At 40.8% G+C, this 14,928-nt stretch overlaps 4 protein-coding genes across 4 annotated transcripts; 2 read left to right on the forward strand and 2 right to left on the reverse strand.

Moving 5' to 3' along the window:
• Window positions 1-3,531: 3,531 nt before the first annotated feature.
• Window positions 3,532-3,759, reverse strand: BATDEDRAFT_88831 (uncharacterized protein; the record flags this gene model as incomplete). The annotated part of the gene is made up of 1 exon (XM_006679191.1): window positions 3,532-3,759. The coding sequence occupies one exon, from the start codon at window positions 3,757-3,759 to the stop codon at window positions 3,532-3,534; it is 228 nt and encodes a 75-aa protein (XP_006679254.1).
• Window positions 3,760-6,127: 2,368 nt separating this feature from the next.
• Window positions 6,128-6,869, reverse strand: BATDEDRAFT_36949 (uncharacterized protein). The gene has a single exon (XM_006679070.1). It carries the CDS (start codon window positions 6,722-6,724, stop codon window positions 6,344-6,346), a length of 381 nt encoding a protein of 126 aa, XP_006679133.1. The 5' UTR covers window positions 6,725-6,869; the 3' UTR covers window positions 6,128-6,343.
• A 674-nt stretch (window positions 6,870-7,543) lies between these two features.
• BATDEDRAFT_88508 (uncharacterized protein) lies at window positions 7,544-9,661 on the forward strand. Its single transcript, XM_006679103.1, has 2 exons — window positions 7,544-9,311; window positions 9,416-9,661. Exon 1 carries the CDS (start codon window positions 7,610-7,612, stop codon window positions 9,308-9,310), a length of 1,701 nt encoding a protein of 566 aa, XP_006679166.1. The 5' UTR covers window positions 7,544-7,609; the 3' UTR covers window position 9,311; window positions 9,416-9,661.
• Window positions 9,662-13,245: 3,584 nt separating this feature from the next.
• BATDEDRAFT_24840 (uncharacterized protein) lies at window positions 13,246-14,047 on the forward strand (the record flags this gene model as incomplete). Its single annotated transcript, XM_006678877.1, has 2 exons — window positions 13,246-13,388; window positions 13,864-14,047. 2 exons carry the CDS (start codon window positions 13,246-13,248, stop codon window positions 14,045-14,047), a joined length of 327 nt encoding a protein of 108 aa, XP_006678940.1.
• Window positions 14,048-14,928: the final 881 nt, after the last annotated feature.

Here is a 14,928-nt window from a genome sequence, read left to right on the forward strand (position 1 = left end):
TCAAACCGAATAACTGCTGACAGGACATGTTGAATGGCAGACAAGACATTTCGCGTTTGATAGTCGCATGCAGCCGAGTGTCCAATGTACACAGCCAACAGTCCAAACACAGTCAGGTGTAAAGTTTGGAATGTTTGCGACAATTATGGTGCCATAAACAGTCATTTTGCAAATCCAAACCATTTGTCAATACCGAATGGTGTCTCGATGTTCGGGAACAGTTGCCGAGTGTTGCAATACATTGAAACCACACACTGTGTGATTGAAACTGTCCGTTGCAATGCAAGTCTCGGATAATCCACATAGTCGGTTTGGCTGAATATATGTCAAAGTAGTGAGTGTTTGTTGGCAATGTTTGACACATTGACTGACAATATTTGACAACAATTAGGAAGTGAAACACACAGTGAGGATGTCGTTGAATGCCTGCGTTGACAGTTTTTGTGTGTGTCAGTTGTTGTACGGATGATTGGTGACAGAGTTGATGGATAGTGTGTGCGGAACATGACTCTGACACAGTAATGCGGACTCGTGCACCGAGTTGAGTTGTCCAGCAATCGATTTTGGAAATGTGTTTGATGTGATGGTTTGAGATGGATGCCAAATGACCACGAATGTTACCCATTGTCATGACAGTTGATTGTTGATTCAAAACGTTGTTTATTTGGTATTAATGGTTGTTAGACATTGGTAATGTATGACATTTGTAATAGGACCCAGACAGTCAGGATGGGGTCTAGTAACAAGCATTGTATAAACAAGTAAGCTATACACATGGTATGCTTAGATATGATGATGACCGTTGCCTCACTCTATGCAAAGACTGTAACGCTTGGGAACCCTTAACGGTGAAGCTTAGGAGTGACGCTTATACCGTCACTAATTCACCACTACTACTTACTATATATAAGAGACAAAGTTCTCTTATCAATAAATAATCACGACTATTCTGATTCATTCCTTCTTCTTATCTTACATCTCTGTGATCTTCCTCTAAAACTTATACTACATAAATATGTCACTATACGTTAATGAACAAGAGGTTATGAGCCCAGGCTCACAGCAGGTCAAGATCGCTGAAGGTCTTATTATTACGGTATTGACCCAGGACAATTACACTGTCTGGGCAAACCAAATGGAGGCCGCCTTCGAAACTCTGGATCTATGGGAATCTCACATCATAGGTGAACTTCCAGAAAAGATCGAGCGCGACTACAAATTAAAGGAATTCAAGGCAAGAGGAATCTTGCAGGCAACAGTGAGCAGTAAATTCAAGTTTATGCTCTGTGACAGTAATGGAGTACAACTTGACGCCAGGAAAATCTGGGTCGGACTCAAGAACCATTATGTTGACTACTGTGAAAGATCGCTGACGCGATCAGAGGAAGCCATGGCAAATCTGCAGTACGATCCCAGGAAGGGAGTCGAGGAACTGTACAACACTATGACGAGTCTACGTCATAAGATTGCAGCGGCAAATATATTTTGGGGTGAGAAAGTGTTTGCATCAAGGGTGATGGCAAAACTTGTTTCCAAGAGCAGAGAATGGCGCTATTTCGAAGGACATACAGTGCGATGGACCGACGAAATGTTAAGCCCCAACAAATTCCTGTCGGAACTCATCGAAGAGGAAATTAAACTCATCAACATGGGTGCACTACCGAGGCACGGTGTAGATGACACCATATACGAGGCGAACTATGCGTCTAGAAATCATAGGAACCTACGGAAAGGTTCAACATCACATGGGCCAAATGCACACGGCGCAAAGCAAGGCAACTCTAGTCGAGATGACTATTTTGCAGCAAACCATGAGATGGATACTTATTATCGTAGAGAGCAGGGACGTCGACCCTATGAACAAAGAAACGACGATCAAGACAGAATGCCCGCATGCCATAATTGTGGTAATATAGGCCACTATGCAAAGGACTGTCGACCAGCTCCAAGGAACGACAATTACCGACAACAGTCACCAAAGTTCTTCTCCAAAGGGCCACGATCAAACAACCAAGACCGATCAAGAAATAATCAATCGGCAGACGGAATGTTTGTAGCAATGGACAACAAGAAAAGGGACATTGTAATTGACGAGGCATGTAGCTCCATCGATAGGAGTGATATGTTCATATTGGACTCGGGAGCCTCCAGCCATATGGTATGCCGACCTGAATGGGTGTATGATTTTGTACCGTGCAGCAACCGACAGGTCAAGGCATCAGGACAAGATATGCACAATGTCATCGGTACTGGAACAGTGGAAATCCTGTGCAATGTAGGTCACAGGACTGTTTCCATTCAACTGGGTAATGTTCTAGTGGTGCCAACTTTCGGAGTCAACCTTATCTCTGAAAATATACTCGAAGACAAAGGATGTCGGATCAGTATTTTCAAAAAGGTCAGAACGATAAGAAAGTCAAATGGCGAGGTTATCATGACTACCCGTAGAGACGGAGGCGTAAACGCAGTAAACTGCGAGGCTATAATATCTGATGAGGAACGTGCAATGGCTCATAATACAGTAATTGCAACAGCTAATCACGCGTCAGAAGTATTTAGAAAGCCCACAGACACTGCTGGCTGGCATAAAAGACTGGGGCATATAAATGTCGAATCGATCAAGAACTTGGCCGACAAATCGGAAGGTCTTGACATCATACCGGGAAAGACCAAAGAAAGGTCTCAGTGCGTGGCATGTATCGAAGGCAAGGCCGTTCGACACCCGTTCCCAAAAAGAAGTACACATGTGGCGACTCAAGTCAATGTGTTGCTACACATGGATCTAGAAGGGCCGTTTCATGACACGGCTCTAGGTGGATACAAGTATTACCTGATCATAGTAGATGATTACTCGAGATATTCCCACCTGTATCCAATGATCTCAAAAGATCAAACGTTCCAGCGGTTCAAGGAACATGTTGCCGCTGTCGAATTAAGTAAAGATTTACCGGTTCGAGCGATCCGAACCGATAATGGAGGGGAGTTTACCTCCAGTGCGTTCCAACAGTTCCTGAAGCTTAAAGGAATTGCAGTACAAAGGACGACGCCTTATACTCCACAGCAAAATGGAGTTGCCGAACGCAAGAATCGGACAATAGTTAGCGCTGTACGCGCTATGTTTGCCGGTTGCAAGCTTGGTCGAGAATTCTGGGCAGAGGCAGCGATGACTGCAGTGTATCTACAGAATCGGTCTCCTAACAAGGCGCTAGGCCAAAGAACGCCATACGAGCTATGGACAGGAGAGCTGCCAAAGGTGATGCATCTCAGGACGTTCGGATATGCAGCGTATGCACTCAGACCAAAGCAATTGCTGGCAAAATTGGACACACGCACTAGAAGGTGTGTATTTATAGGTTATCACTCACAGGCCAAGGCATACAAGCTGTTTGACCTTGAAGGCAAGAAAATGATAACAAGCAGGGATGTAGAGTTTGCTGAAGAGGAGTTTCCTTGACTCTCTAATCCCGTTCGTCGAAACAATGCCGTACCAGCAATGACACTGTACGAAGGGGCTCCATTATTTACTCATAGCTACAATCTAGGTGGTGTTACACCGTCTGTACCTATTGCGATAGATAATGTGGTAAGTCCAAAAACACCAGAAACTCCAGGAAATCCAGATTGTGCGAGTACGCCAATTGGAGGGGAGTCAGAACCAGGTCGCCGACAAGTACCAAGAGTAGTACCGACTGCAATGAATACAGCGAGGATGACTGTAGCAGATCGCGGGACCGAGGTCACAACAAGCGATGAACGCATAACTCAGGAGGAGTTATTAGGGCGTGGCATCAGCAGGAATAAGGCTATTAAGACATCGCTAAATGAGTCGAGTCTAGCCGGTTATAGGAAACCGAACCAGAAACCGAGATCGAAATCTCAAGGTTCGAGGAAAGCAGTTCAGGAACGTCCAGTTGACGTTATGAACAGGGATAGAGCCACGATGGCTGCTCCCACAGAATCGACGGTCACAGTTGAATATTCGAGAGTGATATCAGAGACTGCTGACGCATCCGAGCCGAGCATACAGGCTGCGGTGGAACAAAGAATGGTTGAGGATTTGCCAACCAATACAAGTCAAGACGACAGTGATCTGGAAGAGTCAGATCAATACTACTCGTACACTCACGGGAGTGGTACCAGTAATGCCGATGAGTCGAATAACGCAGTGGCGGTTATATCGAACGGATCATCGAGGAACATTGTGCCAGAAACATGGCAACAGGCTATGATGTCGAGTGATGCAGATCTATGGAAAGAAGCCGCAGACGCAGAAATGGATTCTTTGTACAAGAATAACACATGGCAAGAATGCGCTCTTCCATCAGGATTCAAGGCCATCAAAGTCAGATGGGTCTTCAAGATCAAGTACAAGGCTGACGGTACTATTGACAAGTACAAGGCCAGATTAGTAGCGAAAGGATTCGCTCAAGTACCAGGCATCGACTTTCACGAAACATATGCTCCGGTATTAAAATTCACTTCTTTGCGAATCATATTGGCACTAGCTGCAATCTATGATTGGGAAGTTGACCATACGGATGCGAACAATGCCTTTCTGAATGGCACAATTGACGAGGAGCTCTACATCGAGCTGCCTGAAGGATACAACAACAGCACAGGAGGGGAAATCAAACGAGTAGGAAGACTACAAAAAGCTCTTTATGGATTACGACAAGCGCCGTACCAATGGAACAAGGTTCTGGTGGACAAGTGCTTGAATATGGGATTTACGCAATGCATGACGGATAAATGTATCCTCATTCTGTCAGCCAAGGACAGGTTTGTCATGATTGCTATATATGTGGATGATATCCTGTTTGTTGGTAACAACAGGAGTTTACTCGAAAGGATGAAGTCGAAACTGTTCAAGGAATTTAGCATGAAGGACTTGGGTCCAATTCATACGTGCCTGAACATAAGGATAATTCGCAATCGAATGGGTCGAACTATCACCCTATCCCAGTCGCACTATCTCTCTGATGTACTAGAGAAATTTCGCATGTCAAATTGCAATCCAAAGTTTATTCCACTGTATCCTTCGAACCCATTACCAGCTGCCGAGGAAACGGATCCGGTTACATCCGCACCTTACAGAGAAGCAGTCGGGTCACTAATGTATGCTATGATAGCAACACGCCCGGACTTGGCCGCTGCAGTTGGACAAGCTGCCCGACATATGCACCATGCGACTGATCAACATTGGAATGCAGTCAAGCTTGTGCTACACTACGTGCAAGGAACGTTAAGTTACGCACTAGAACTAGGAGGAACCAACGCATCATTGAGTGGTTACTCAGATGCCGATTGGGCTGGAGACGTAAAGACCAGGAAGTCTACGTCTGGATATTTATGTTATGTAGGCAATGCACTTGTATCGTGGAGGTCATCAAAACAGACGTGTGTGGCCGTATCTACTATGGAAGCCGAATATACTGCTGCCGAATCAGCATCGCGAGAATTATTGTTTCTGCGCGATCTACTTGGAGAGTTAGGTTTCGAACAAGATGGACCAACAACGCTATACTGTGATTCGCAATCGGCGATATCAAACATGATTGGACCATCCGTCGTACACGAGGCAACCAAACATATAGGCATTAAGATTAATGCATTACGAGACAGAATCAGCCAGGGACTGATCAAACCAGAGTACATCGGTACTAAGGATCAAGTAGCTGATATTCTGACAAAAGGATTACCAAGACCCGCCTTCGAACAATTCGTCAACCTGCTCGGTCTTCGAGAGTGTTCTCGACGTGGAGGGGTGTTAGACATTGGTAATGTATGACATTTGTAATAGGACCCAGACAGTCAGGATGGGGTCTAGTAACAAGCATTGTATAAACAAGTAAGCTATACACATGATATGCTTAGATATGATGATGACCGTTGCCTCACTCTATGCAAAGACTGTAACGCTTGGGAACCCTTAACGGTGAAGCTTAGGAGTGACGCTTATACCGTCACTAATTCACCACTACTACTTACTATATATAAGAGACAAAGTTCTCTTATCAATAAATAATCACGACTATTCTGATTCATTCCTTCTTCTTATCTTACATCTCTGTGATCTTCCTCTAAAACTTATACTACATAAATATGTCACTATACGTTAATGAACAAGAATGGTTAGAGTGTCACTCATTGACCTGTCAGATCAGCAAGTGTTATTTCGGTGAGTTTCGTGTTTATTGTAGTCACATCAACATCAGCAGGTTGCACTACGGATTTGCTTGACAGAGTTACAGATCCAGTTGGATTGATAGACGAGCAACTGTGCAAACAACTGTGCGAGTTGCAGGATGTTTGAGATCCAACAAAACACTGCTTGCACACAAGTTCACGAATGCAGATTGTCAGACTTGACCATCAACTCGCAGTATAAATTGCATGTACAACAGTTTACACGCTTACCCATCAACAATAAACCCACATAACCAGCAAACCGTTGACGAGCAGCCAGCTCAGTGGTCGGGTTGATGGTTTTTGTTGGAGTTTCTGGATCAAACTTGACCTGATTTGTACCGAGTTGGGTCATGACTACAAGTTTGACAGCAATAGATTGATCTACTAATAATCTGGTCGTGTTGTTGATTGTATGGATGTTGGTAATCCGTTGCAGATTGATACGGAATGTGACCAGAATACCATAAAGTTTATTGAGTGTGCACATCGCATTCGATGCAAAACGCAATAAACAAATGCGAGTTGCAGCATTCATTCAAGGTTCGACACCAGTCGATACAGCATTGACCGCAATGGCATTTATGTCAACAATTGCACGACTACGGAATAAGTCGATTGTTGCTTGGCATTTCGTATCGACAGTCTGCGTGTGTGTGCAACGTGCTGTTGTCGCATATGAACAACTTGGATTGACTTTGTGGACAAAACACAGTCACTGTTGCGGTGGTGTTTACAGTCGTGGAAATGGTTTCGAATACCACAACTGGTATAACAACTACAGGTGTTGGTGAGCAACCAGAGTCCAGTTTGACCAAGATCTGTCCCAGTAATGATCGAATGACATTGTCGTGTTTGGTCATCATGACAACAATGTCATTGGTTTGGCTTTGCAACCGACCAAATGCGCTAATAACAGCGTTTCCAATTGAGTTCATATTACTTGTGAGGATCGTGAACATATGACGGCATTGATAGCCGACATTATTGGCAAGTTTGTTACAGTAAATCAAAGACACAAAAGAATGAATCAATATTCGATTACGTCATTTATTAACAAGTGAGTGAGTGTGTTTATAATATGAAAAAACAGTGAAAGAAACCAAGAATACAGAAAAAGGCTATGCGGATCCCAGTTCAAACGTCATTGTTGATGGTTTTTGATTGTTAAACTATCCAGAAATGTCTCGCATTCACACACTACTAATGTCTCACACAATGCAAGTCAACACTCTCACACTAGTAATGTCTCACATTAATGAGACATTAATTCTGGTGTAAATTTGACTAATTTCCAAATATTTAAATCGTGTGAATTGTCTTGAAATATCCCAAAATTTTGTTATTTTGACTCGATTAAAAAGTCGATTTTTGTTTCACTTGACAAATAACTACGCCTTTTTACCCTTTTCTTCTGCTCACAATGAACACAGACGACCTATTCCTCAACGTCCAATATGGCACACTTATTGCTGAAATCGATGTGACTGGAATCAGTAGACTTGGTAAATTAAAGAGTGCTATCAAGTCTGAGTTCTACAGCACTCTTTCTCAAGTTGATGCTCCCCAACTCCAACTATACACTGACAGTAACAAAGACCAACTAATCAACACTTGGGCTTTATTCAGCTCTCTTCCTCAAGAATACTTTACTCAAGATGGTTCTTGCATTGTTATTGGTGTTTCCCCTCCACCTTCAAGACAGCCTACTCAAACTGACCTAGTTCCAACATCTGCAGCAGCCTCATCCGCACTACTGGATTTTTGGACTGCTTTCACAAACTACCCTAACCCTCTTGAAGGAAACACTGTTGTCCAACTTCCAGCAGACGTATTCATTCTTGGAAAAGATTCAATTGGATCATCCATTTACATCCGTCCTTGTTATCCTAAACTTCTTGAAAAATCACTATCTATTGTGCAATCTGCTGATATACGTCATTTGATCATCCTTGGAAATCCTGGAATTGGCAAGACATATTTTGGTTACTTTTTGCTGTTGCATCTTGCTCGCTCTGGTGCTACAGTCGTGTATGAGAGTGGAGTTGATCAAAAAAGATATCTGCTTACTCCCAATGGTGTACTCGAAGGAGGAAAGGATGCTTTTTGGAAAATCTTGGATTCCTCGTCAACATTCTACATTGTTGATGGCTCGGCACCTGTTGATGTTGATGCCAAGACCATTCTTGTTACTTCACCTCGTCGGGAAATTTGGCATCGGTTTTCCAAGGGGTCCTGTGACATTCGGTATATGCCAGTGTGGTCAAAAGAAGAATTGCATTTCTGTCGCCCAATGCTTTTCCCTAATGTTTCAGGAGAATTGGTAGAAAGTCTGTATTTGAAGTGGGGAGGAATTGCTCGTTATGTTCTTAAACATGCATTGGTAAAAGAACAACAGGATTTTCTCGACAAAGCTTTAGAGGTTTCCAATATCGATTCAGTTGTCGAGTCTTTTGGTAAATCTGACACAGCAGCAGACGCTTCAAGTCGTTTGATTCATATATCAGTCAAGGATGACTTCCACAGTGGTCCTTATCTGTTCGCTTCTGACTATGTGGCTGATAAAATTTACAGCCGTGTCTATGAGAAAAACCGAAATAACCTTATCAAATTCCTTTCTGCTGCTGAAGAAATTGGTGAAACTGGTCAACTTCGTGGGATACTATTTGAAAAGTACGCTCATACAGTTATTGCTAAAGGTGGTTCATTCAAGATTCGTGATTTACGTACCGGGTCGGAGTCTACACTTCAACTGCCAATGGATCTTAGTACTTTGTTATTCTCCAACAATTCTCAAGTTCAAGACGCAACGAATTGCTATTTCCGTCCCATTAGCAATACTTTTGAATCTGTTGATTCGTTCATCAAGCCAAATCTACTTTTCCAAATGACATGTGCCAAAGATCATCCTTGCAGACAGGCTGGGCTTCGTAATGTTTTGGAAATACTTGGTAATCCGTCAAAACCAGAACTGTATTTTGTTGTACCTCCTGATCGTTTTGCCTGTTTTACACGCCAAAGCTACCTCGGAGTAGATGGTAGAGTGGTATTGGAAACCAATACCATTGCGAGTGTTAGGATGTTGACTCAATTTGTTTTGACGTTTGAACTTTCTTCTCAATAAGGTATGTAGACTATAATTAATGATTTTTATTGGCCGCATAACGCTAATCCTAACTCTGTTTCTCGACCTCGTTCTACACAACACACGGCGTTTGATTTCTTAAAGGTGAATAATATCGTATGGGTTCCATTGGACAACAAACCTCACTTTGTGGAAATGACCACTTTCATTGTCAGCAACTTCCCAGTCGTGTAATTTAATCGCTTTGGTTTTGAAACCTATAGTTTCTTGTAAATAATTGCATATCCCAAGACTGTTTTTCACCATACAGTTTTGAAACTAATATTTTGATTCAAAAACAAACTGCGCTTTCCTTTTTCTTTTGCAAATAAAAGTTGTTTTGTTGCTTACAATTATGGACAATCAATTGACTGCCAAACTGTACAGCAGTTTTGCTGACATTGGATTTGTCCGATCGATAGTCTTGGTTTTCAAACTTGAATCAAACTCCCAGCTGACGAAACACTGCAGGGATTGTTACAAGCACAAAAGCAGCTGTTTCAAGAGATGTTGGTATGATACAAGGAGTACCAGAAAGTATACTCTTACAAAGAATTGTTTGCAACCGAATTGAATCAAATAGCCATACGTGATAAACAGCGGGTTGATTGTGGCTTTATTCCCAATCAATGGTATTGACAAAAACAACCGGGGATGAGCCAGGATCAAGAGTTGGAGGCTAGACACAATTATGAATGGAATATGCTAGAGTATCAAAAAGATGATCAAAGAAAGCGTGAAATTCAACAGATCAGCAATGATGTCCAAATGCATAGTGTAATCAAGCAGATTTGAATCCATTTTGGCATTACAAGACACAATATCACATTTGGAAGAGTTGATTGGAAATATAAAGACTTGTACTCGATAAACACGGACTTGTCAATGGTTTGATTTTATACTCTATCATTCTTACAACAAGATCCAGCTAAACCCAGTCTGGTGTGTACATTAACGCTTAGTACTGGTTAAAAAACTACCCATTGTATCCAATTTGAGGCATCAAGTATGAGTCTGGCACAAATAGCTCGTATTTATTATGAATTACAAGCAAAGCTATTGACTATTCTACCCTAATACTTTTGACTTGAATTCCTTTCTGCGAATAATTTATGTTTTGACAACTTTGTGTAGATCGTGAGCATATGATGGCATGTTGATGGTTGTCATTATTGACGAGTAAATTACAGTAGATCGAAGATACAAAGGAATGATCCAATAAACTAATTGCGTTGTTTATTAAAGAACGGGAAAGTGTCTTTATAAAGTGGGAGAGCGATGAACAATACCAGAAGGAATGTATGCAAGCCATCGTTCAAGCATCATTGTTGAGGATACCTGATTACTATAGATCTTCCATAAGAGGTGACTGGTGATCACAACTGATGATCACAGCCCAGATACATGTTAGACATTAATAATATGTGATCTTTGTAATGAGACTTGGACTGCTGAGATGCGCAGTCTGTTGACATGCATTGTGTATGTGGATACTTGTGTGAGCTTCTATGTTTGGTACATAAGCGTAGTCACCATTGATGGAAGAACTGTAGTAACCAGGAATCCTCAACAATGATGTTTGAGCTACGTCCCTCATATCTTAGTATTCTTCCACTACTATCTCACTTTATAAAAGACACGATCTTGGATTAGTAAACAACGCAATTCATACATTGGTTCATTCCTTCATTGTCATCTTTAACCTACTGCAACAATCTTCCCAGTTAACTACTATCAGTATGGTATCTAACGTCCACAAGCTACAATACATACTTTTGTAATAAACAACCAGCTTTATTACTACACCTGCCGAGTCCCTAGTTTCACAATAGTCTTTGATTTCCAACATGAATACCGCTATATTCAAAAATGCACAACACGCTTGATATGGAACAAAAACAGCACTATTGTTCACGTTGCTACAAGTATATTGGGATCATCATTGAATCACACACTGCTGGTAGCTGTAAATCGGACGACAAAAACACAAACAGTGATGTTGAACATGATGAGTAAACCTAGTTGTATTGGTTGCTGTTGCACAAAAACAGCTGTTTTTAACAGTACATTTTGAATATCGTAATGTTGATCAATCACAAATATATGGGTTTTGATGGGTCCGGTAGATCAATTCAGTGTATAGTAGTGATTAGTGCAATATGATCAATTCAAGCATGCCATGCCATGTCGTGTTGTGTCATTGTATTGGTAATGGATGATGTTATTGAATGGATGAGATTGAATGCAAGATAAATAAGTAAACCATCATGCAATACACGCTGGATTGTAGCATATCCTACTCGAGACTGTTGATGGTCCACTTTGAGCTGCAACAATGTGTCGGGTCTGGTTCAAGAGTTTGTTGTTCGCACCAGAATCTTGAGCAACTGCACCATGCTCAGATTGTGACAATCATTGAAATACAACATTGTAGAACGAACCGAATCAAACCACTGCATTACCAGTTGATCCGAGATGCATCATATGGTCAAGTTTTACCAGACTGAACAACATCCAAGTAGTGTTGCTTGAATCCAGTTTTGTAAAACTGATGTTTCCAAACCATATTTGTCGCAACCCAAGTGTTTTTGATGTTCAATCTCAAGTCGAGTCTTGTGAATCGGACTGGATTGTCGTTGGTTTCCGGCATTCATGCTCTAAATCGGCAAGGTTCTCACTCGCCGAGTTGCCAATTCATAATGAACAATAGGTTCAGTCACTGTCAAGTTGAACACTAAACTTGTTATGTTGGCATCATGACCATTTGCTGTGTAACTTGTGATTAAAACATTCCATTCACTGAAATTGAACTAGAATTAAACTAGAGTTGGACTAGAATTGGACTAGAGTTGGACTAGAAATCACTACATATACATCATGTGGATCACCTGGATTAAAATCTGTCAACAGACTGGATCCAGTATTTGTAGTCACGCTGAGTTAGTGTCGCATATACTGAACACTAACTACAGTGACAGACTATTACAGTAAACAACTAGAGTGTCGTTTTACTGGATCCAAGCAAGTTGTCGTTCAACAGGTAGAGTCTTGTATTGTATTTATGTTATCGAGTACGATCAAAAGCATGCTACTAGTATATCAATAGCACCATACAACACCAGTTCATTCGAATGATATTTGTTTGTTCATATAAACTATAAAACTGAATTTCAATTTTAATGGCTGTTGGAATTATCAGCTATAGATTTGCTACGTTTTGCGACACCGATTCCACAAAAATGACAACTCTGGATCAAACTCGGGTCAAACAACGCAAGAGTTTCTACAAGACTGCACAGATGTGATGACTTTAAATTAAACAATGAGTTATCATCAAGACTTGGCTATTACAGTGCTGACCAACTCTCACTTTGACTGACTGATCGAGGACCTCCTTTACAACCATACTGCCCATTTCTTGTTCAAAATACTGGAAATCATCATTTATTCATTACAATTACAGCAACTTGTAATCAACGTCGGATCAAATATCTCACAACTGGAGTCGCCATTGTCTGAATCGAACTTTAAAATATCCCATTCTAAACAAAAAAGTATGAGAGCAACTCGATCAAATACTTGAAAAGAACAAAGTCAACCCCCACTGATTCAACACTTGTTTGTATGTTTGTTGGAATCAGGTCAAGCCTGTGCTGTAAACTAGTTGTTACATCAATCGTCAAAAACAATCCCAGAAAAAAAATTCAATATTTCACACTATTTGTCGTTTGCTACAACATGCTTTGGTTCAGTTACATCAGGCAATATGTCTCGGACTTTATTTGATTGCTCCACTCATCATTTGTCTGTTTTTACCCGAAACGGTCAAATACAAGTGGAAAAAGATTGGATGGTGATTTCTTAAAGGTTCATGGTCACTTTGAATGTTTTACGTCGCGGAAAGAGTTTATATTACTGAAGCAAGCAAGGATGACATGAGACTGGGAATGTCACAGTATTTGATTGGATGTAAAGCTGCAGCAGAAATTAGTCATTTGAACTCGGTGTATGGAATTGTTACAGACTATATGCAGTCGAATTTCTTGCATAGTCTTGATGAAAAGATTGGATTGGACGAGTGAGTTGTGGATATGGATACGACTGGACCTAGTACAGATTATCTTGTCGATATCACTGCCAAAATCTATACAATATTATCTGATGAATGACATGGAGTTGATAAATATATTGGGATACAGACAAACAAGTACCAATGTTTTGACTAAACTGATATTGAAGGATGCTCTTGTTTTAATTTTGCCATTTCTATCTGAACGTTGCAACAATGGAAAATGTGTAATATTACAACTGTAATGTCTGGACAACTGACTGTCTGAATAACAGTAACTATTTCCAGTGATGCTGATTTGTAAAAACTCGAACTATTCAACAACACTCTATCAATGCATTTGCAAGAGTCATTGGACGTATCTGTTGTTTGAATGTTGATTCGCATACATTCAGAAGTGGAAGTTATAAAGTTTATTACCACGCAGACACAATCAATGCATTACTTTTTGTTGGATAGGCTGTATCATCTGTCATCAATTCAGACACACTTGTCAGTCCTGTTCCGTATACAATGAGTCACATATGGACACATATGGACACCAATGCAACAATCAAGAATCAATTGTCATTTACAAGTCCGAATTGCCAACCAACAATCGTACTAATGGACCAACGGACCAATGCCAAATCACCTGCACATCAGACAGTTTATTGGACATGACTTGATTGTTCTTGACAACTGATTGAAAACTGCTTGATGACTCGAGTAATCCAATCACACATTGCTGGCAATTAAATGGAACTATACAATGTGTCATGTATACATTGGATACTATCAGTTTATCAGTGACTATCTGGTATTTGTTTATGCATGATTAGTTGGACTACTATTTGCAATCAATGCAATCGCTGGTGTCAATGACCGATAACAATGAAACCAAACGATTGACTACATCAGATTATACACATTCATTCTGGAATGCAACTCTGCATCGATATTGTAAATATCAACCAGAATCCAAGCCAAACGAGTCAAGCGAGTGTCGCAAGGTTGCATTCATTTGAAAATACTCGATATCAGGCTAAAGTTGCATGTGAAATGGTCATTTGTACAAGGTTAAACAACATCGACATTTACAATCAATGTGATGTTGGAACAGAGCTGCTATTTCCAAATTTAAAAGTCCAAATCGTACACATTGTTATCAAGTCTAATCCACACCCTTCATACCATGTCATGCTTGATAGTTTCATACACTGCTGCAAGAGTTGTATTGTGTGTATTTCGAGTATTTCCATCACTCCATCACACTGTATTGGCTCAAACAACTTGAACAGATTGTCATAATCTGACATGATTCCAAAATAATTGCAATCGGTTATATTTGACATGATCGGATCATTGTAAACCATTTGATTTCAGTAATTCAAGATTAAACAAGCCAATGTTACTTTTTCCAAATTTGAATCAGCATGTTGTTGTAATATCGTCAATATTGTGAGCAACTCTGAGCAGACACTTGGACATTCAGTATCAAGTGATATTGGATACTTTCAAATATGTATCCGGTGATAAATGAGCGGTGATGTGTTTGAAATCAATTTAC

This window comes from Batrachochytrium dendrobatidis (genome assembly GCF_000203795.2).
Source record: "Batrachochytrium dendrobatidis JAM81 unplaced genomic scaffold BATDEscaffold_6, whole genome shotgun sequence".
Classification (NCBI taxonomy): domain Eukaryota; kingdom Fungi; phylum Chytridiomycota; class Chytridiomycetes; order Rhizophydiales; genus Batrachochytrium; species Batrachochytrium dendrobatidis.

Bases quoted from the DNA above. Each gene is read 5' to 3' on its own strand.
- BATDEDRAFT_36949 (XM_006679070.1), bottom strand. From the start codon at position 6,724: ATGAATGCTGCAACTCGCATTTGTTTATTGCGTTTTGCATCGAATGCG.
- BATDEDRAFT_88508 (XM_006679103.1), top strand. From the start codon at position 7,610: ATGAACACAGACGACCTATTCCTCAACGTCCAATATGGCACACTTATT.